At 46.0% G+C, this 20,597-nt stretch overlaps 1 protein-coding gene across 2 annotated transcripts; it reads right to left on the bottom strand.

Moving 5' to 3' along the window:
* Nucleotides 1–143: 143 nt before the first annotated feature.
* TRAF3IP3 (TRAF3 interacting protein 3) lies at nucleotides 144–19,906 on the bottom strand. Of its 2 annotated transcripts, none has more exons than XM_021682526.2 (15): nucleotides 19,562–19,906; nucleotides 17,517–17,661; nucleotides 17,329–17,392; nucleotides 17,045–17,069; nucleotides 16,752–16,781; nucleotides 16,565–16,660; nucleotides 9,886–9,957; nucleotides 7,509–7,649; nucleotides 7,247–7,384; nucleotides 5,942–6,077; nucleotides 5,088–5,150; nucleotides 3,348–3,407; nucleotides 2,092–2,228; nucleotides 1,012–1,125; nucleotides 144–369 (listed from the first exon to the last, which is right to left on the bottom strand). In XM_021682526.2, exons 1-15 carry the CDS (start codon nucleotides 19,904–19,906, stop codon nucleotides 277–279), a joined length of 1,659 nt encoding a protein of 552 aa, XP_021538201.1. In that variant the 3' UTR covers nucleotides 144–276. The 2 variants fall into 2 exon arrangements, with proteins under 2 accessions (XP_021538201.1, XP_044772291.1); XM_044916356.1 differs by having other exon boundaries at nucleotides 17,517–17,665; nucleotides 19,626–19,906.
* Between the last annotated feature and the right edge of the window lie 691 nt (nucleotides 19,907–20,597).

Below are 20,597 nucleotides of genomic sequence, written 5' to 3'. Positions count from 1 at the left end.
GCATGTTTATATACCACCAGCTGAATTGGACTAGGGAGAGGAGACCAGGATGCCCAAATGTCTTATGTTTGTGATGTGACATGTCATTCAGGGGTACACTAAGAGTTCTGAGGAACAGAGACTATTAGGTGAAGTTTGTTTATTTTACAGTAGGTTAAAAAAATAAAGTCAGAAATCTCAGGTGGGAAAACCCACACTTTAAAGTATGTCAGCCTGCTGAGTTTTTTATTGAGTTTCTTGCTTCAGATTTTCACCCAAGCAGCTGTCACAAGTGAGTCAGATCATCAGGCTGTCCTTGTTGGCCAGGAACACTGCCAGTGCGATAGCAATCATTACCATCAGCATCGAGAGCCATCGGCCACATTGCCTCTGTGAGGAGGGGGTGGGGGAGAGAAAGAGGCCATGGGTTGTTTGGAGAAGGTACAGGGAAAAATTATCTTCCTTCTTCCCATCCTAGCCCGGTGGAAAACCTTGGGTCATAAAAGGAGAAAAAGCTTTTTATATCACTGTCTGTCTCACTTGGTCACTTCCTTTGGGATAAAACCACTCTACTGCTGGTCACTGGCCCCTAAGCCAGGATCACTGGCCCCTAAGCCAGGATCACTGGCTTAGGGAACGATACCCAGCAAGGGCCAAATACTTAAATACTGATAAGAATAATCAAGGATGAAAAATAACGCAGCAAAATTATATTATTCTCTATTCGTATTCCTTAGTACTTTTGCTCTCCTCACTCTTGCCACTAGCTCATAATAGGCTAAAACAACACCACTTCGTACTTTAGCTAATAGTCTTTCCCTGTAGGCTCTAGAGTTCCATGAAAATTAGGCTTGGATGCATAAGCCAGTGTTTGCTGACACTTGCTATACTGTCAAGTTATATAAACCAAGTTGAATGGAACAGGCTGGCCAGATGTTGGCACAGGCTGATAAACTTTATCTGCAAGATTTGGCCAAAGGAGGAACTGTCCCACCATCATCCAGGGCGATACGGGAGGATTGACCCTCTTACTCTGGGAGGCGACTGTTGGCTCTGGTTCAGCTCTTCTCGACAGTGCTGCAGCTTACGTAGGCAGGACAGATACTCGTCACTGAGGTTGTCTAACTCCGAATGCAGTTCTCTGCACTGGGGGGAGAATACCACCAACGTCATCACTACCAGTTCCTTCTGGGACAGAGACCAGGTCAGGGCGAGGGCCCTGTGTGAGTTACCCCTTCATTCGTTTGGAATTTTTACCACCATCCACCCTTCCCAGCCTTTCTCAGAGGTTTCAGTTTGCCTTTTGACTGTCTTACCTAGTTTGTCTGGAATGTGTTCATTTAAATGATTGATTATAATGCATATTATAATATTACATATTATACATGTCAGTGCTCTCACGTGATTGTGAATGTGCAAGAGCTTTGTAAATGGGGGCACCAAAAAATGAAGTTCTTCTAGCACAAAAGACCTGGGGGTGATCTTAGTACAAGCATCTTCACCAGGATATAGTTGAGTTGCATGTGAATACTTCTGGGGATATGTATGTTTCTGAGTCTGTAGATGGAAAGAGTTTTATTATTTAAAAGATACTATATGTATAAAGTTTTAAGATAACTGTAGGACAAAGTTTGAGGGGTTAATATGTTTATTAAATGTGTTTGAGTTTAGGTTGACTTTACAAAAGAGTAACTATTTGATAAAACCTTGAGTAGCAGTTGGTATAAATGAAGAAGGGAAAAGATTGACAAATTATCCCACAAGCAAAGACATTTTATAAAGGCAGATGAATAGCTGCTGGCATCCAGTCACGATTTAAACTTTGAAATCTTTGCTCTCTGGCTGCCTCCCAGCAGTTTTCCCTACCATTGTGGGATGATCCCCTCACTATCTTTTTTTTAAGATTTTATTTATTTGACAGAGACACAGCAAGAGAGGGAACACAAGCAGGGGGAGTGGAAGAGGGAGAAGCAGGCTCCCCGCTGAGCAGGGAGCCCGATGCAGGGCTCAATCCCAGGACCCTGGGAACATGACCTGAGCTGAAGGCAGATGCTTAACGATGAGCCACCCAGGCGCCCCGATCCCCTCAGTATCTTGAGGTCACCATCTCACCTCTTTTTCCTTGGCCTGGAGCTGCAAAGTCTTCTTTTGCAGCTGGTCTCTGAAATCCCATTCTTTCTCCTTCCCTGTACCCTCAGGTTCCACTTCATTATGGGAGGGCTTTGGACTCCACACAGGCAAAGCCTGATCTAAAAAAGCAGCCAGATTCTCAGTGATGGTAAGGTCCATACCTCTGAGGGAGGGCCCTATCACTGAGAAAACTCTGGAGTGAGGGGAAGGGAGGAGAGGGAACAAGGGAGGACCTGTCCCTGACGAGACTGCAGAGTAGAATTCTCTCACTTCCTCCCACTGGGACCCTGCTCAGTTTTGACACAGAGCTGGAAATCGAGCCCCTTGCAGGCAAGGTTGGCATCTTACTTTTCTTTGTATCCCTAGTCCTGTTTAATGGCATATATTTCTAGAGAATACTTACTAATTCATTTTCTTTTGTGGTATTTCTAGTAGGTTTGCTGGTTGCTTCAATATAACTAACCCCTTCTCCCTTCTGGCCTCATTTCAGTCTTAAGAATGGCCGTCCTATCCTAGAATTCATCTTCCTGTGGTTAAAGATGGCTCTGAGCCACGTGGCAGCCTTAGTCTTGGTGAAGAGAGCACTGAACTAGGAGTCAGAAATTCTGGATTGTTGTCTTAGCTGTATCCTTAATTCTTATGACCGTAGACTTTCATTTTCTTGCCCATTCTATGTGGGTATCATAATTCCTGCCTTATCTTTTACATAGTGATTGTGATGAGAAAACAAAAGTTTTCTTTTGTTATGCACATGAAAAGAAAGTTTCTTATGCACATGGAGTGCATAAGTGAGGAACTTCCCCCTCTAACCCCCATACATGATGAATTCTTCTCAGGGAGCTGAGGCAGCAGATTCTTGAGGGCTAAGAGTGAGGTGACTGTTGCATGCAACATGGTGTGGACTTGGGGAGTTGGATGTGACTTGGAAAGTCAAGTATAAAAATTGACATTAAATCCTGAGTTCAAAATCAATTTATTGAAATGTTCAACACAGACATTGGTTTTCAGAGAGAGTAGAAATTCTTTTCACAGTTTATATACCTCTCAGGATAGGAGGCTAACTGGTTAAAGTGTTCTCAAAGCCAATGATCAGTCCTTAAAAAGCTCCCCTGGATCCCTGCCTTAACAGACTCCTAGAACTTTCTGGGACTCCCAAGAGGTCATGTAGTCCATCCCCTGCTTCTAGGCAGGCAAGGAAAGATCACTAGCTTAGAGTTTGTGGAAGTAAATTTGCTGACCTTTCTTTGTTAAGAGTTTCTCCTGTTCTTGAAGCTGTAAGGATTGATTCTGGAGCAGACCTGTGGGAAAACACAAGGAACTTGTCTGTACTAGTGTATCTACTGCAAACAGTGTCTTTTCAGAACTTTGCTTCAAACCTTAATTATTCAAGATGTTCCCATCTGTTATTGGTTGAATTGTGTCCCTCCCCGCCAAACTCATAGGAAGTCCTAACCCCTAGTATTTCAGAATGTGACCTTATTTGGAGATAGGTTCTTTACAGAGGTAACCAAGTATTTTAGAACGTTAGAGTGGGCCCTAATCTCATATGACTGGTGTCCTTACGAGAAGGGGAAATTTCAACACAGAACTAGATAGAAGACATCTGAAGAAACATAAGGAGAAGAAAGCCATCTACAAGCCAAGGAAAGTGGCCTGGAACACCTCCTGTCTTCAAAACCGTCAGAAGGAATCAGCCCTGCCCACACCTTGACCTTGGACTTGTAGCCTCCAGAACAAAATAAATTTCTGTTTTTTAAGTCACCCAGTGTGTGGTATTTTGTTAATGAATACATCGTCCTTGTATCTCTTCCTACCATGTCTTTACCTTTAAGTCTCTGCTTAACCGTTACCTTAGAAGAAAGACTCCCCCGGATGACCCTGTATGAAATAGCAACCGTTTTCCCTTTAACCTGCTTTATTTTTCTCCATGACAGTTATTACTACCTGACACATACTTAATTGTTCATAGAAGCTCCCTACTTTATTGTAGAGCTAACTTAGAATGTAAGCTTCATTAGGGAAGAAGCTGTGTCAGTTCCGTTCAGCACTGTATCCTCAGTGTGTATATCTAAAGTGCCTGGCACTTGGTACGGGAATAAATAAAAGCACCATTTTTGAAGTGACTCCTGGCCCATTCAGCTCCTGCCCTGTAGGTGCTCATAGTCTGCTGGTGGCTGCCTTACTCTTTTTTTTTTTTTTTTTAAGATTTTATTTATTTATTTGAGAGAATGAGATAGAGAGAGCATGAGAGTGGGGAGGGTCAGAGGGAGAAGCAGACTCCCCACAGAGCAGGGAGCCAGATGCGGGACTCGACCCCGGGACTCCAGGATCATGACCTGAGCCGAAGGCAGTCGCCCAACCAACTGAGCCACCCAGGCGCCCGGCTGCCTTACTCTTAATATTCATTGCACGAAACTTCTTCTGTTGAGGTGTCAGAGTTTAAGGTGGTGGGCACCCAGCAGAGCTATTAATCAAATTAGGTTCTCCTAGTAGGCAATTGCCTACTTTTTAATGAAAAGTCCCTTTTCCTCTTTGGCCTCTACGGGTAGTTTTGAAGTGGACTGAAGCATATGTAGTGTGAGCTGATTTTCTGAACCATTCCTAAAGACAGAAGTCTATAGGACATACTCATGTATGTAATGAATGTCAATATATAAAATAACTGCCTTAGAAAACCCAATGTTTTTTAAAATCTGAAAACCTAGGGGAAATGGCAGTTCTGGGGGAAATTTGGGTGGTTGTCACTGGCATGGAAGGAGAGAAGTAGAAAAGAAAAAAAAAAAAAACGGGCTAATATTAACTTGTGAAGAGCTGTGTAAATGACTTCACTTTCCAAGAAGGTCTGAAAACATGCAGAGGTAGAGGATATCAAAGACCGGGCCCCAGAGCCCTCCTTTGGATGCCTTTTGTGGGGCACGAACCCCGGGAACACCAAAGAGCCAGCTGTGCTACTTTTGAGAATCTGGAAGAGAACTTACTCTGCAGCTGCTGTACTTTGGCCACCAGGGCGAGTTTCTCCTCCTCTGACCTCTTCAGTTGATCTGAAAATGAAATAATGCAATCTGAAATAGACGAACCTAAGACTTAATGAACCCGACACCCGAGAAGGGGAGTTAGTAGTAGGTGCTGTCTTGTCTATGGCCTCTGATGTGTGCCAAGTGGAAGTTCCTCTCTCTTCTACTCGTCCCCGATCTGGAGCAGTAAACCAGATCCCAAATACCTGGGATGTCATCGGCCTCAACAACATCAGGTTGAATCAAGAGTTGTATTTGCCCGTGGGTGCCTGGGTGGCTCAGTTGGTTAAGCGACTGCCTTCGACTCAGGTCATGATCCCGGAGTCCCGGGATCGAGTCCCGCATTGGGCTCCCTGCTCAGCGAGGAGCCTGCTTCTCCCTCTGCCCTCCCCCACTCATGTACTCTCTCTCTCTCTCATTCTCGCTCTCTCAAATAAATAAATCTTTTAAAAAAAAAAAAAGTTGTATTTGCCCGTGATTTGGTCATCATGGCTGACACAGAGGCTGTGATGGGACACATTCCCTGTGCCTTATGTTTCAACTGACCTTTCCCTTCCAGATTAGAAATGCAGCCTTGCCACGTGTGACTGAAGTGGGAGCCGTGACCTGGCTCAGAGGGACTGGCTGGAAAAGCAGGCCAATACTACCAGACCCGCTAGTGCAGCACAATTCCTCTTCAGGCTTGGATGATTAAAGCAGCCCCACCTTTCCCTCGAGGTAAAATGAAATCACAAACCCAACCAAAGACTGAGGCCTTCTCCTCCACCCAGCTTCCTTTCTCGGCTTGCTCAGCCAGAGGCTTCCGAGGAGAAGAGTACCTTGAAGGTGCTGGGTATCCGAGCTGTACAGGTCTCTGTCCCCCTGCAGGTGTTCAATCTTGGCCTGCAGTTCCTGGTGCTCATTCTCCAGAAGTCGCAGAGCTTGGTTCATCTGTAGGTCTCTACTGTCTGCTCCCTGTAAGGAGGGGGGCCCGACACAGAAGCAGGTCAGTGCTGGGGCGGAGGTTGGGAACAGATCCCACGGAAGAGGAAGACTAGAATTTTAGAGATGGAGTATTAAGGAAATGGAAACACTGGGATTTTTTGTTTCTTCCCTCTGCTCTATTCCTCACATTTAACGCGTTAGACTTTTTGATATTTCACAAGGGGCTCATTTGAGTCAGGCCCAAATTAAAGAATACCAAACCATCACTTTTCTCGGTGTCTTCACATTGTCTTTACGTCTCCTTCTAACACTGTCAGGTTTTTTTCCTTTGGTAGGGTCATTTTTCTCAAGAAATTAAGGTTCAAAAGAAAAAGGCCTTCATGAGAGCATGTGGCTGTATTGTACGGGTCAGCTGGGTTCACTCCTTTGATAAGACTCAGACGCGCTGGCCTATTAATTTGGCTACTCAGGTTCTTGCTTCAGGAAAATGGTAGAGGTCAATTTTTGATGTGGGTCCTCAAAGTTTCAAATCAAGTAAAATCTGTGAAGAGAAAAAGCTAATATGTATGGGAGGCTGGTCTGTGCCAGGCATTGTGCTACGTGCTTTGTAATGGATTACCTCAATGCTACAACAATCCTATGGTGTAGGTACTACTATTAGCCTCCTTTTGGAGATGGGGAAACTGAGGCTTAGGAGATTAGTTAACTTTGACAAGGTAACACCAGTTGGAAACGATGGAACCCTTGAGAATGCCAAGGGTCTACATTAATTGCTTAAAAATCACATTGGCAGGATGTTAGTCAATATTCAACCTCTAAGTTAGTGATGCTTGTTCCATGCCAGTGGTGGGCGTTTCTGAGCTGAATGCTCTGCTGGGTTGGAGTGCAGAGAGTGGGTTGGAGTATGGCAGTAGACTGATGAATATTCCAGTCCAGCCCTTTGCATGTGGATGGTGTCGTTTGGTGAACACTTAGTTCATTTGCATGAGACATCCCTGCTGAACTCACAATTAGATTTAAGGGCCCAAACAGTGAGTCAGGTACAAAATGGGCAGTAAGTGAGGAACTGAAAGCCAGATGCTCTCAGGCTGCCTTTGGAACCCCCATCCCAGCAGCAGTTTCTGTCCTCGCTGCTGTCACTGCCCCCGTCCCATAAGCCCTGCCTTCTCTCCCCATGTCGCCACCCCAGGGCCTGGTACCTGCAGTTTGGACTGAAGCACATGGAGTTGGCTCTCCAGCTCTCTATGCTGGGTTCCCAGCTTCCTCCAGTCCTCCTTCAGAGCCTCGTACTGGCTCCTCCACTCTTCACACTTCTGCTCAGCCAGAACCAGGGACCGCTGAGGGGGTGGTCAGACAAGAGGAGGGTGCCTTGGGGGTTCCAGGGAGTTGTGCAGCTGGCTCCCATGCTGCCCAAAGCCACCCCGGGGTCCCAGCCCCAAGGATTATGCAGCATCCCTGCACCTGTGTGCTCTGCAGTTGCTGCTCCGTGCTCATTTTCTCCTCCAGCACTTTCTGCAGTGACTCCTTGGCCTTCTGCTCATAGCTGTTTTTCTGGTCTTCCATCTCCAATAACACCTTTTTCATTCCCCAAGGCGAGTAGTTCTGTAAATTTGATGCAATTCAACAAACACATATTGAGCTTCTGTGTGCCAACCCCTGAGCTGGGATACAGAAAGGAAAAGAATTTTCTCCTTGCCCCCGGAGCAGAGATACCAGTAATCTGGTGGGTCTTCTTCCAGGCTCAAGGTGGGCAGGGAGAGGGTCCCAGGTGATGAGGGAGGTAAGCGGGGTTAACACAATGCTCTAGGCATATTGGGCATGCCCCGGGCCTTCCAAGGGCACTTCAAATTCAACATTTCCAAAGCCAAGTCATCTTTCTCAACCTGTTCCTTTCTCCTGGGCTTCTTATCTCAGTGACCAGCATCATCACCCACTCAGTCTCCCAAGCCAGAGACCAGGGAGTCATCCTTGATTTCTCTCACTTTCTCCTACTAATCAGTTGTTCATGGAGCGTTGTCAAATCAACCTCTTTAACAACTCATATCTGTCTCTTCTCCATACTTCCTGTCATCTCCTTAGTTCAGACTCCAATAATACTATTATATGGGTCAATGCAATATTTTCTCTTATCTTCAAGACTTGAAGCTAGAGGGTACTTTCTGAAATGTAAATCTGATCATGTCACTCCCTGTTTAAATCTCTTGGTGACTAAGGATCAGGTCCAAATTCCTTGGCATGGCTCCTACTTATAAGCTCAGACTTTGATTCTATGCTACTTCCACCCAAGCTGAACTGTTTGCAGATCCCCTAAGCACTGTGCATTTTGGCATTTGCCTTTGTCCATATAGCTTCTGCCTAGAGCATCATCACCTACCCTTTTCACCTGGTTAACTTCTACTCATGCTCAAGTTTCAGTCCAAGGATCATGTAAATTCTGATAAATCTTGACCAGTCACCCCTATCCCCCAACTCATTATGGATTAGGTAGCTTTTCTTAGTGTTCACATAGCATCCTCTGTAAGTCTCTATCTTCCCACTCTATTGACTCATCTGTGTCCCTTATGGGATTGTAAACTTCAGGGTAGAGAGCATGCTTTTTTTTTTTAAATCTTTGTAGCTTCAGAGATCTAAGCAATCTCCAGTACTCTCAATGTTTTTAAATTCATATATTTGCATTAAAGAAATTGTCTTGGCTTCAGGAATTAAGAAAAGAACAGCTTTGCAAATTCACTTAGGGTCTTCCCTTCCCTATCCCTTTCATCTTTTTACCCTTTGATTCTGGAGAAGGCAGGCAACTTTTACTGTCAACTCTGGGTTATCCCACTGAATAAACAGTAGTCCAGATAATGCACATCTAAGGATCAATATGAAATCATTTCCATTTCGATTTGGAATCATCTAAAAATTTGGATTTAAGTGTGAGTGGGTCTTATGTTCTTGGAATTTTCATTAGAAGCCAGATCCAGGAGCTACTGGCTGAGGTCATACATGGGTATATCCCAGTTAGTGGACTTACTCATGCTGGCCAGCTTTACCCCCCACTGAAAATAAATAGACTGGCATTCTGGATTATATGTTGGTATTTTATGAGCATGGTTGGCATTATTTAGTTAAAACAGGCCATACTAAAGAAATAAAAGTTGTGGATCAGCAAACCTGTATGTAAACTCTGTTCCCCCATAAGACCTCAACTGTGCAGCCAGGTCCATCTTCTCTCCCTAACTCCACATGCTTCACCTCATTCTCTTATCTGACATCTCACCACTTGTCAGAAATCCATCACTTCTCAAGTGTGAAAGCTGATTTCTTTCTATCTCTTTCTATCTCTTGATCTTAATCCAAGATCAAGCCAATCGAGAGTTTACTGAAGATGGATAACAAGGCCATAGAAAAGCCAAGAGTCATGGCCTTTTTTACTTGCTCCCAGGGATTGCTGCTAGACTAAAGTTGCCCACGGAATGGAAATCATTTTGTAGGACTTTATTATAATATCCAATTTATCTCTTCAAAGATTGGGACCTATGAAGGTCTATCTGGGTGGTGAGAATCTTTACCTAGGGCCTCTCCCTACAGTTCCAGGTATTCCTTAAATTCCCCTGGAGCTGGCAAAGACCTTGATGCTGGGGTTCCTTCTCAGGGTGCAAAGGGAAGACCATCAGGAAAAAGGAGAAGAGGGTGGGTTGGGGACCAAAGTGAAAATGGCAAAGCTAGAACCAAGTGAGTAGAAATGGGTGCATTCATCTCTATCAGGTATCATTTCTAGAGAGTAGGACCGAGGTTCAGGCATTCTCCTTCAATTCTAGATTTCTGGGCTGGAAGTGTCTTCCAGAATGCTTACCTGGGTACAGGTGTACAGCTGGTTTTCTAAAGATCTCAGTTTGCCTTTCAATTTGTCTTCGTTAAGCTGGCCCTGGAGCAAATGGGGTGAGTTAATGAGTTTGGGCCAAAATGTAGCATGCAGAGTTTTCTTCTGTTTTTCCAGCTTACTTCCTAGAACATGGTCTGTGCTCAAGCAATGTTTGTGGAACTGAACTCTTTCAGGAGGTAGGGAGGAGGAAAGATGACAAAGAAATAGAAGAGGATCTTTTCCTCTTTCTCTGGAATAGGAGAAGGAAGAATCAGACTGGCCCCAAGTCCTCTCTGTACCTCAAGGTTCTCTATCCAGTGGTTCAGGATATCATAGTAGGAGTTCACCTGAAGGAAATCTTCTAAGCTCTCTTTTTCTTTCCTCCTTACCTCTCTCCCTTGTCTGTCTAGGCACTTCTATATTCCTCATCTCCTTTCAGTTTTGTACGTGGACCTTTACTTATAAAGTATAGGCCAGTAAGACTAAAGGAGTCTCCACATTCCCTTCCTTATCCCCTGTCATGGGCTGAATTGTGTCCCCCCCCATTCCTCTCCCCCGCAAGTTTATATGTTAACATCCTAACTTACAGCACCTCAGAATGTGACTGTATTTGGAAATAAGGTCTTTAAAGAGATAATTAAGTTAAGGGGCACCTGGTGGCTCAATCTGTTGAGTGTCTGGCTCTTGATTTTGGCTCAGGTCATGATCTTGGGGTTGTGGGATCAAGCCTGGTGTCAGGCTCCCTGCTCAACATGGAGTCAACTTGAGATTCTCTCTCTCCCTCCTCTCCCCCCCCGCCCCGCTCTTTCTCTTTCCCTCTCTCTTTTTTTTTAAATCTTGTTTTTCTTTTTTTTAAAGATTTTATTTATTTATTTGACAGAGAGAGACACAGCAAGAGAGGGAACACAAGCAGGGGGAGTGGGAGAGGGAGAAGCAGGCCTCCCGCGGAGCAGGGAGCCTGATGCGGGACTTGATCCCAGGACCCTGGGATCATGACCCGAGCCGAAGGCAGATGCCCAACAACTGAGCCACCCAGGCGCCCCATCTCTTTCCCTCTCTTAAAAAAAAAAAGATAATTAAGTTAAAATGAGGTCATTAGGGTGGGCTCTAATCCAATGTGACTGGTGTCCTCATAAGGGAACAGAACACCACGTGAAGACAAAGAAGACAACCATCTGCAAGCCAGGGAGAGAGGCCTCAGGAGAAACCAACCCTGTCAACACCTTGATTTTAGACTTCTAGCTTCCAGAATTGTGAGAAAATAAATTTCTGTTTGGTTAAGCCACCCAGACTGTAGTGTTTTGTTATAGCAGCCCTAACAAACTAATACTTCCCCTCCTTGCCTCCCCCACCTTCCCCCAACACACACACACACTGGATTCAAGATGAGAGTGGAGCGCCTGGGTGGCTCAGTTGGTTGAGCGTCTGCCTTCGGCTCAGGTCATGATCTTGGGGTCCTGGGATCGAGCCCAGCATTGGGCTCCTTCCTCAGCGGGGAGTCTGCTTCTCCCTCTGCCTCTCCCCCTCCCCCTGCTCGTGCTCTCTTTCGTGCGTGCTCTCTCTCAAATAAATAAGTAAATAACCCTAAAAAAAAAAAGATGAGAAATTCTTTAAGAAAGCAGGAAATGGAGGAGAGGTATCAAGGCAGGGTGTGTGTGTGTGAGGAGTGGTGGTGGTGGTAAAAGGGCTTCCCAGAAAGCCATGTTCTATGTAGTCATAAGCAGGGTCGGTTTAATGCCATTTTGGACATTCCAAGAAAGACGCTAATCTCAAGGGTGAGGATGGAGAAAGGCAGGCTGGAAGAGCCTTAATCTGTTTCTCAGTTTTTCAGTCTTTCAGCTGAGTAGCTAACAACCTCCTTGCTGCTTTGTTCTTTCCTCCACCTGTAGTGGTCTCCCTTTTTCCCAGGGCAGGGTTTTGTTTTTCCAGCCCTGAGTCTGACTTAAGGTTGTGTGTGTGAGGGGGTTGGGGAGAGGGGAGAGTGCCATCAATGAGAGCCGGTTTTCCAGAGGAAAGGCTGTGGGTCTCTAGCAAGAACCGATTTTCATATCCTTTCTCTGGCTTTTTCCAACCAGGCCCTTTGAGACACTTGTGAGGTTTACATACTACATTTCTCTCCAAGCCTGAGATGCCATATCCCCTTTCAGTCAGGCGGCTTGGGTGTTTGGAACCCAACATTATGAAACGTTTCTGGTCTACAATGGCCTGGGTGCAGAGGAGGGAACTCTGTTTTGAGGTCTGTCCCCTTCACTGAATTTCAGGGCACCTGGGGGAGGCAGGAAGTGGTATCTCACAGCTCCTGTTTTGATCTTGTTTGGCTGATTCTTCTAACCCTGGGAGCCAGGGGGCGCCCCCACCCTTTCTGCTTCCTGTATTACTCAGCTGGGCTTTGCAAAAGTAAAAAGCTTTGCCAAAAATAATTTTTCAAAGTGCCTCCTGCTATTAATGTTTTTCATAATGTCTCGTGTGAGAGCTGAGAGTCCAGGATTTGGCATCTCCAGTAGCCCCAGGGCTTTGGGACAGATAAAAGAGATGGACAAAGACTTTCATTGTTCTGGGTTTTGGACTAACTGGTAAAAGAGCTGCATTCCCCTGAGTGGCCTATTCACTATTAATCCATGGGTCCTGAAATCAACTCCTTCTGCACCCCCATTTCCTGGTTCAGATCTCTGCATTTTCCTTGTGCCTAAACTCTTGGTATGGCAGAATGTAATCAAACCCACTGAGTTTAAGGTTTATCTTGCTGTAGTTTGAGAAGAAAACAGACAAGCCCAAAGCAATATCCTTACATTTTTCCCCTGTCTCCTACCCTTTTGGGGTAGCTCCTTTCTCCTTCCTTACTGTGGTTTTAATCCAATATTTTGCCTCTCCCGACTGTTTTTGTATTTTAGCCGTACCCCAGATTACTTTTCCATTCATGAGGCAATAGAAGACAGTTCAGGAGAGCCCCTTCAGTGGGGATGAAGGACCACCCAAGTCTGGGGCTTGAAAAAAATCTCTTGTCCACATCTCCACCTTCCCAGACTCCCTGAGGCAGGGAAGAAAATTGTAGCCAAGTTGTTGCAAATGGGGCATATAGTTTCCTGGTCTGAGCCCCAGCCCCCATTAAGCCCAGTGGTACAGTATGTGGGAAGAAGCACTCTTTACAAGCCTACTGTGGACCTTTTTTTTTGGCATTTGACCCCCGGGAGCCCAGGGCTCAGAGAGCACAGTACCCCTGGTTGGAAAAGGGAGCAAGATGAAGGCCATACACACCTGGTGCTGGTCTGAGGGCTTCAGCTCCGGCTTCTGCTTGGCTTTCCCCAGCCTCTGATCTGTTCTCCAGAAACACTACCACCTCACCGCATAAGGGCCAGCCCACAGCTCATCTCTGCTCTAGCAGAGGTTGCTTAGGGCTCACAGCCAATCCCTCGCTGTGCTGTCATCTCAAGATCTCGTTTCCACTTTGCAGAACTTAAAACCCAAGTGTGCCCTGCTCCTGTTTTGTATTGCCCAACACTGACAGCTTGCTTTCGCCACTGCCCAGCTTGTTTCTGCTCTGAAGGTTGGACCCAGCCCTGAGTCTCAGCAGTGCCCCAGGCGCCGTCCCCTCCAATAGGCCCAGAGTCAGCTTTGAGGTGGAGGCAATGGAGGGAGCTCATTCTTGGGGTTCTCGCAGAGTTTGTGGTGAGCTTCCCTGCATGTGAAGTTAGAGATTCAAATCACAGGGGCCAAATGGAAAAAAAATAAAGGCCTGAAACTGGGCTGAATGTCAGTCCCTGTTTTGGTCACATTCTTCCAATTAGTTTTCCCAATACCACAGTCTGGGGCTGTCCTTCCACTGAAGTTGAGGCTTCCATGGCAGGGGTGGAGGGTTGGATAATTTTGTTTTGGGGGAAGCAAGAACTCTTAACTGAAAAATCTATTTTTGTGAAAAACAGGAAGCTGGGGGGTTGGTGGGGAAGAGGAAGAAAAGAAGGGTGAGTATAGGGAGGGGTGGGAAGAAGGGAGGGAGAAAACCACAACCAGAGGGACTTCCGCTCACATGCGCACTGTGGAGTCAAACTGCCTCCAGAGGTGACCTTGGAAATGTCTCCTGTACCCGCCAAGCTTGCCATGACTTGAGCTCTGAGTGTGCCTTACCCGGGATGTTACCACAGGCCACTTCCACACCCACCCAGAGCCACAGTCCTCACTGTTGTCGTAGATAATTTCAAAACACAGATGTGATCATTCATTTTCGACTCACTTCCGCAACTGTTTCAGCGCGCGTGCTGCCCGAGCGCTACTGACGGAGCTCCTTGGGAGGATGGGCCAAACGTTGCTAAGTATACGACTTCAAACCCAAATACAGTGTCCTCCCATTGCTCCCCTGCCGATTGCCTGGAGCAGTGTTTCTGGGGATAGCATGTATTCTCAGGGATCTGTGATACATATGCCTTTCATTTAGGAAAGAGTCTCTATGTTATTTAAGTTTGAGATCCCGTGTCCAACAGAACAATTTTAAGCCTCATAATTCCAGAGACGTGTCTGAAGCCCTCCCTGGTCTTACTTTTGGAACTCCTCTGCCACAATCGCTTCATTTCAGCCACACTCTGCTACACCCAATTGTTCGTGACACAGAGGCCTGTAATCATTCTGATTCCTTTACCTTCAACACCCTTTCCTTTCTGTTTTTTCTTCCCCCTCATCATTTCTACCGCTGTAATCGGTAAACGACGCATCCTTCCCGACCCAGCTCAAGTGGTCCCTCTTCTTTGGAGCCTACCCCGTTCCGCTTCAGGCGGAATAATTGTTTCCTTCTCTTTCCTCTGCGTCCCATTTTAGAAACCACTGTTACAGCTTTACCACGCTGCATGCGGGTTATTTAGTACACGTCTCTCTCTTCCTGGTTGATATGTGAGCTCCTCAAGAGCAAGAGCCCTACTTCTTTTTGCCCCTGTAGCACGGGGCTCTGCACAGAGCTGAAACTTATCAAATGTCTGCTGAATAAATGAATGAGATGATCTCAAATTAGTTCAGCACCGGAAACCACCTGGCATGCACAGCTGTCTGTCCCAGGCTCCTGCTCTGCTGATGAAAACAACTTCCTTGACAATCAGAAGCCCTGAACATAGACACTGAATCCCGGTACAATGACATGTGAGGAAGGAGGACTGAGCTAAGGAAGTCTCTTTTACATCACTGTAAACTTCTCAGTCTTGTTCCACACCCTCCCAGCCCATCTCTCTGTCTAAATACAAGCCATCTATACTGCAGGATTAGATGTTCATGGCGGCCTGCGAGGTGGTGCGTTCTCTTTGTACGGGGTGCTCTTTGCTCCAGTGGCAGTAGCTGCCTGAATAGCATAGTCTAGGGGGCTTCACCGTGGGGTCCGAGGACCCCTGGGAGTCCCTGAGACCCTTTCACAAGTTCTATGAGGCCTTTCCTTTCCCAGCTATGTATCTGTGTGAGGCTGGATTTTCCTTCATATGCTTCAACCAAAACAATGTATTACAACGGATGGAAATATGAGAATCTAGCTGTCTTCTGTTCAGACTTTAGAAAGATTTGCCAAAGTGTAAAACAGTGCTACACCCCTCACTATTTTTTTGGAAAAATAGAACTTATTTTTCATAAAAATATGTAATTTAGGTTCACGTGTAATGGGTTTACTATTGTTATTTTAAAATTTATACACATTTTAAGATTCCCATTTTCGTTTCTAATATGGTAAATCCTAATGCGGTAAATATAAAAAGTTCTTTGGGGTTTTCAATAAACTTTTTTAAGAGGATGAAGCAGTCTTGAGATTAAAAAGTTGGAAACCCATTATGTTAGACTATATCACGCCTCTAGGTCTTTTCCTGTGCTGTATCCCCAGCCTAGAATATAGTTCCTGCTTCCATATTAGTCTGGAAAATACTTATGTAATTAGAAATATTTCCCTGGTTCTCCTCTTCTCTGGAGTCATTCCTTCCTTCTTGGGTACTATTTTATCCTGAAAACATTTCTCTTATTTCATTTCTCATATCCCTGCATTGTTTAGGCATCGGTCTCTGTGACAAAACCACAAGCTCTCTAAAAGCAGGAACCCTGACTAATTAATCTCATGATTTCCAGGGCTCAATGCAAAGAACATGATCTATGAATATTTGTGGAATGAATGGACTAAAAAAAGGAGGTCTGGATTTTAGTTCCAGTTCTGCCTCTAACTAGCAATGTGACTTTGGGCAAGTCACTTGACCTCTCTGACACTCAGTTTCCTCACTGGTGAAATAAGAAAACTTAGACTACATGATCTCTAAAATCCCTTCTCACTTTGACATTGATGTCAAAGCTGAATAGTAGGTGCATGATGGCTTCCAGTTAATACTAGAGTGAATCCCGTGCAAAAAAACTTGACATTTACCACAGTCAGTAATAGCAAATGTATTGGGATCTTCCTTCTTTTCTTCCAACAAATTGAGAAATAGGAATTCTTGCCAATTTTGGTTCTGGGTCTTCCCTGGGTGTGGAACAGCATGACCCCAGCTAATGACTCTAGATTTAGCTGAGCTTTCCCATATATTTACTGTGACATGTCTGACCTCTAGGTCTTAGCACCCCCTACCTCGCCTCTTCAATAGTGAGAAAACCCTTCTCTTGCTGGGATAGTATGGAAAGAAGAATAGAAGCCTGCGAGCTTTGTTCAAAGATTTCATTCCCTTACCTTCCAAGAGCTGTCAGAGGCCCTTATCAGAGTGGACAGTAGGTCTTGGAGAATCACCATTTTCTGTTTTAGAACCAGCTCCCTTTGTAGGGCCTCCTGGGGGCAAAATGCAAGAAGGTACGATTAAACTGGAGGAGGAGGGAGTAGATGGGGAAGGAGCTGAGAGGAGAGTTCACATGTTACTTACTTTGAGGTACTCAGAAAGCTGGATGATTTCCTAGAGAGAAAGAAAAAAGATATTCAAGAAGACTCTGGGTCCCCTGAAATCCTGGAACACAGAACCAGAGCCAGGACTAGGTTGTGTCAAGTAAATTTTCTTCCTTGGCTCAGACAGAGTCCCTCCAGGTCCCCGTGTCTGTGCTCATCCAGGAAGGTGCCCCTCCATTCCAGCTGTGTTTACCATGGAATTCCAGAATGTCAGAGCTTGGAGGACCTGAGATACCATCTGAGTCAACCTCTTCAAAGTGAGGATTTTCTTACCTTATCTAGAACTGCAACTCCATAACTGGGAAGAGAAGAAATAAAAACAGAAATGACAATGGATCAGAGAAACAAGCACATCAGGAGATGGTAGGTCATTTCCTTCTCTGATCTCTTCTGAAGAGCCAAAAGGGTGGGTCAGGTCTTCCTTTCTCTGTTAATGTGGACATGGAAGTTCATTGTGTTCCTTCTCCACATACGGGGTGAGGGTTCAAGCAAAGCTTAGAAGAGAGGAACGGATGGTATGTAAGGAAGCTGGGGGCAGGAACATGGAAGGTACTCACTTGGTTTGCTGACTGGCATCATTCTTAATCGTTGGCTGGGCTGTTTCTGCCTTTGTCTGAGTGCCTGAGTGATAGAGGATAAGATGATTCAGAACCCACAGAAGAGGAAGTGGGAAGGGACAGGAACTGTCCACTACCAGCAAGCTGAGCCTGCAGGCCCCAGTGAGTGAGGGAGGCTCTGCTCTTACCACGATGCTGTTGGGGTGGCTTTTTGGTGGGAGAGTCCTTTGGTGAAATGTCCCCGGCCTGGGAGGGGCGGTCAGCCAGATCCCTCCGGGTGCCTGAGGGAGGATGACGCTGGGTTGGAAAGACCTCAGAGCTGGTCCCTGACACCTGGAAAGCAAGGGGGAGATGCTGAGAGCTAGAGCCTCTTAGAGCATGATTCTCCAGCTGACTGCAGAGAGATGAACCAGTGATCAAGTTTCTGGTCCAGAAAACCAAAGTAACCCATTCAAACCTTGAAAACTACAAAGTTGTCCCTGCTCCTGCCCTCCCTTATCCTGGCTGGTGGGAATGGTCCTTCCCAGGCCAGGCAAAGGGGGAGCTGGATTTGAATCTCCTGACTTTCTCTAGAATCCCAGGTCTAACTTGTTTGGTTTCAGCCCCTCACACAGCCAGCATGGTGCTGTGGAGAAAGAACTGGTCTGAGAGAGAGGGCGTCGGGTCAGACCCTGCCTTTTCTACGAGGTCTCAGTCTCCTGTCCGCGTCATGAGTCTGTGTGATGTAGATGGTCTCTGAGGTCCCTTCCATATCCGAGAGGTGGTTCCTTCCTCTCAGTGATGGCTGGAATACTGCTGAGGTTTTGTGTGACGAGCATGTAGAGCAGGGTTGTGTAGGGAGGGGTGTAGTAGCAGTTGTCACCATCTAGTCCGCTCTCTTTTTATTTTTTATTTTATTTTTTTTTATTTTTATTTATTTATTTTTTTTAAAGATTTTATTTATTTATTTGAGACAGAGAGAGACAGAGAGCACATGAGAGGGGGGAGGGTCAGAGGGAGAAGCAGGCTCCCTGCTGAGCAGGGAGCCTGATGCGGGACTCGATCCCGGGACTTCAGGATCATGACCTGAGCCGAAGGCAGTCGCTTAACCAACTGAGCCACCCAGGCGCCCCATCTTTTTAATATATTTTCTTCATACATACTCAAAAATTCTATGGTTGTAACAGAACACCAAAAGGCGAAGGAATGCCTGTGGTAGCCAATCATGCAGACTGACTTGATCTCAGTAAAACTTCAATAACTGATAGGCTTAGAGGAAGTTCTCTAATTAAATGCATTTTTGTTCTTTTTCTCCTTAAAAAAATTTTTTTTTAAACCAAAAGCGTTCAGAAACCTTCTTGCCATAGAAAGTACACAGTTGGTTTTATTTCACAATCGGGCTCAAGGATCGTTTTTCTGAACAGCACCTTCTATTGCGGATGACAGATCCACTAGGTAAGAAGCCCTGATTGAACTTCTAGGCTGGGTATGGAACCAGGCCAGGTACTTCCAGGGAATACAATGGACCCGTCCCCACTGTCCACAGGCTCATAACATGGATAGAAGACACAGATGGTTTGCTGGCTGAGATCATCTCAGCACACCCTGATTTCTGCAGCACTGCTTCTTCCCAGGCCAGAACGATGGGTTCTCTAAGTATTATTACACAATCTTAGAGGCTTTAGAACCTCATTAGGACCACAGAGAGCAGAGGTGGCCTAGAGAAGCCAGGAAAAGCTTACTGGACCAGATAAAACCTTCGCTGAATGAATCTAGTACAAATGGAATGGTCCAAGTGAAAGAGAAAAGGTAGGTAGGTACAACAGCCTCACAGAAGAGCAGAGGGTTTTGTGTGTGTGTGTGTGTGTGTGTGTGTTTGTGTTCCTGAGAGGGGGCACCAAGAAGATGGGCCTGTGTACCTGGCATACAGTAAGCACTCCATAAATATTTGTTGAATGAGGTATGTATAGACTGCCCAAATTTGAACTGATAACTAGGCATTAGCAATGGAATTGTTTAAATTTTTTTCTTCTTCCTTAAAAGGCAAGTGCAAAATAAAAAAAATAGCTGAACAAACAAACAAAAACCCAAACAACAAAAATCTCTGAATGAGTTTAAGTGGCTAAGGGAGGCGACTATATTACTGAGGAAGCAGGAACTTAATTTAAATTGCTTTTTAGTGAGTCTGAGCCCACTCACATGCCATTGTACCTCTGCCCCTGTCCAGAGCAGCGTGTCCCCTGACATGACCCACCTGCTGTTGGGGGGAGGAGATCCTGTGGGCCCAAGACAGGGGTTCCTTGAGGTCAGTTGGCTGGCCTGGCCTCCTAGAGGGACCTCGCTCCTTGGCCCTGGGGCTCTGGGCCTTGCCTTTCTCCTCCACCTCCAAGTTCCTCCTCCTGAAGAACTCCTGTTGCCGTGCTCTCTGGAGCTGCTCTCTCTGCTGGATCCTCAGTGCCTTCCCCACCTGGCGGCAAGTGGTCACATTGGGGCGGCAGCGGCGGCTCTCACGGGTCTCTTGCCGGCGCTCACATTTGGCCTCATAGCTCTCAGCCCACCGGGCCAAGCCAGGGGAAGGCCTGGGGTCTGGGCTGATCATGATGACCTCCTGAGCACCTGTTGTGCTTGGCTTCCAGTTCCTGGAATAGCTGCCTGGGTCTGCCAAATGCCAGGAGGGAGGAGAAGGGGAGGGGTCAGGAGATGGGCAGAAAAATGACTGTCTCCCTGGACCAGGGGGCAGAAATAGCACAGTGTCCCATACATGTGGGATGAAAACTGATGAGGTGATGGTGTTGAGCTGGGAGTCAGGACTCCTGTGTCCAGGCTCTATACTAACTTTTGCTTTCCTCTGGCCTATGTTTCCCCTTCTGCAAAGTGGAAAGATCTCTTTGGCTACCACTTCTTCCTTGACCTTCCTTGACCTCACCCTGCCTCTACGTCAGGGGAACCTGAGAAATAATTCATGAAAATCATCATGAGCATATAGCCTTTTGGATGGCAGATAGGGATGTGTTCATTTTCCAGAGACTTCTAGAGAACCAGGTAAATTGGCTCCCTGTTCTCCAATCTAAAAGGAAAGCCAGCATCTTTACTGCTCTCTTGGCCCAAGTCGATGCTAAGATAGGTGAGTGACTCTTCTCAAGGCCTGGAAGGATAACCAGACCTCCCAAATGAGGGCCAGTCCTGTGACCACCACACATTGCCGTCTTCTTAGCCCTTAGTAACTAGCTTCTGAGTCTGGTCCTCGGTGTGGTTTAGGAGGGAAACCTCATGCTAACTCCTCTAGTCAT

The sequence above is a fragment of the Neomonachus schauinslandi genome, chromosome 6 (genome assembly GCF_002201575.2).
Source record: "Neomonachus schauinslandi chromosome 6, ASM220157v2, whole genome shotgun sequence".
Taxonomy (NCBI): Eukaryota; Metazoa; Chordata; class Mammalia; order Carnivora; family Phocidae; genus Neomonachus; species Neomonachus schauinslandi.
This window is presented reverse-complemented; position numbering and strand designations above follow the sequence as displayed.

Bases quoted from the DNA above. Each gene is read 5' to 3' on its own strand.
- TRAF3IP3 (XM_021682526.2), bottom strand. From the start codon at position 19,906: ATGATCAGCCCAGACCCCAGGCCTTCCCCTGGCTTGGCCCGGTGGGCT. The intron at 9,958-16,564 runs GTAAGGGAATGA...CATTTGCTCCAG, and splicing joins CCTCTGACAGCTCTTGGAAG to GGCCAGCTTAACGAAGACAA. The intron at 7,650-9,885 runs GTAAGCATTCTG...TCAAATTTACAG, and splicing joins AGCTGTACACCTGTACCCAG to AACTACTCGCCTTGGGGAAT.